We start from the raw sequence: 1,824 nt of genomic DNA on the forward strand, positions 1-1,824 counted from the left end.
AACAAGTATAATCCATCAACTTGTTGACCCACTCCAATCGTTCTCCAAGAGGCAAGGTCCTGAACAAAACGAAGAGTTGAAAGAAAAACAAGGCAGCATGGTTGGGTCTTAGTGATGGTATTAACAGATAAAAGATTAAATGTAAAGGAGGGTACACACAAAACATTATGGAGGGTGAGGGAAGAGGACAAAATAATGGTGCCAATGTGTGTGACTGAAGTAGTTTCCCCATTAGGTAGTTTCCCCATTAGGCAGTTCAACAATGGCATTAGTAACAGCAATAATAGAAGATAATGCACTTACTGAACACACAATATGGTCAGTAGCCCCAGTATCTATGACCCAAGTATTAGAATTAAAAGCCCTTCTGTTCACTACCTTAGCTGAGAAAACAGAATGAGACAAATTGATACTTGTCATAGCATTGGAAGACACCATAATGGCTACATTGGACTGAGGTGGTTCTCTTCCTTGCACTGCAGAAACAAGTGGAGAAGAGGGAGCAATCAAGGCTAGAAGTTGTTGATATTGCTCAGTAGTAAAGGTGATGTTGCCAGTGCTTGTGTTTGAGACCAAGTCTTGTGCATGAGGGAGTGAAACTTGATGAGCCATTGCAGTCTTGTTCTTGAACTTGAAACCAGGGGGGAAACCATGTAATCTGTAGCATTTGTCTACTGTGTGACCAATCTTCCCACAATGAGTGCAAATTGGTTTTTCTTTACCCTTAGTACCAACACTATTCCCAACAAGATTGTTACCAAGATTGGGAATTTTGGCAACTAAAGCAGTAGAATCAACCTTAACAGTGGATGGACTAGTGATTGCTTTTTGTGTTTCTTCTTGAATCATCAAAGAGTAAACCTTACTAAGAGAGGGAATTGGATCCATTAACAAGACTTGAGTCCTGACTTGGGAAAATGTTTCATTCACTCCCATTAAAAATTTCATTACTAACTCTCTTGCTTGCACATCATTAAGTTGTTTATTGATATTACAGACACATTTTCCACAGGTGCAAGAGGGAAAAGGACTAAGATTTTGTAATTGATCCCAAAGTGCTTTTAACTGAGTAAAGAAATCTGTTATAGTCACCTCACCTTGATGAAGCTTAGAAATCTCCTTTTGAAGATTGAAGACCCTTGGACCATTTGTTTGAGCAAACCTATTCCTCAGATCATTCAAAATTTCCAGAGCCGTGTCTTCATAGATAATGCTTGATTGAAGTTTGGGTGAGACTGAATTGGTGAGCCATGTACCCACCATGTTGTCACATCTAATCCAAGCTTGTACATTTGAGGGAGAAGACACTAATGGCAAAGAGAGAGTAAGAGTACCATCAATGAAACCTAATTTGTTCTTAGTAAGCAAAGCTTTCATCATAGCTCGAGCCCATGCTGAGTAATTTTCTCCTCCAGTCAAGGGTTGTGTGACAAGAACTGTGCTTGGATTCTCTGCGTGGTGCAAGAACAGAGGATCATCCATTGGTGATTCTTGCGAAGAAGAAGCAGGTACACTCTTTGATGTAGAACCATTTGTAGTAGCAGCGGAAGCCATTATTGAAAGAAGTAAATTCTTAGCAAGAAAAAAAAGAAAATTTTCTCGAGAAAATTGTGAGAAAGCGCAAGCCCTGTGATGAGGAAGTGCAAACCCTAGAAAAATTGGGGAAATTGCTCTGATACCATATCAGAAAACAGGGAAGAAAACTTTCTCTCAATTGTATTAATTGACTAATGAACTGTACATGACTTATATACTATCAGAGTCTAAAGGAAAGGAAAATAGAATAACTGCCAAGAGCTAACTAACTAACCAACTATACACGTG

General features: G+C 39.1%; 1 protein-coding gene across 1 annotated transcript; it reads right to left on the reverse strand.

Moving 5' to 3' along the window:
• Positions 1-231: 231 nt before the first annotated feature.
• Positions 232-1,554, reverse strand: LOC142634810 (uncharacterized). The gene has a single exon (XM_075809064.1). It carries the CDS (start codon positions 1,552-1,554, stop codon positions 232-234), a length of 1,323 nt encoding a protein of 440 aa, XP_075665179.1.
• Positions 1,555-1,824: the final 270 nt, after the last annotated feature.

This window comes from Castanea sativa, chromosome 5 (genome assembly GCF_040712315.1).
Source record: "Castanea sativa cultivar Marrone di Chiusa Pesio chromosome 5, ASM4071231v1".
Classification (NCBI taxonomy): domain Eukaryota; kingdom Viridiplantae; phylum Streptophyta; class Magnoliopsida; order Fagales; family Fagaceae; genus Castanea; species Castanea sativa.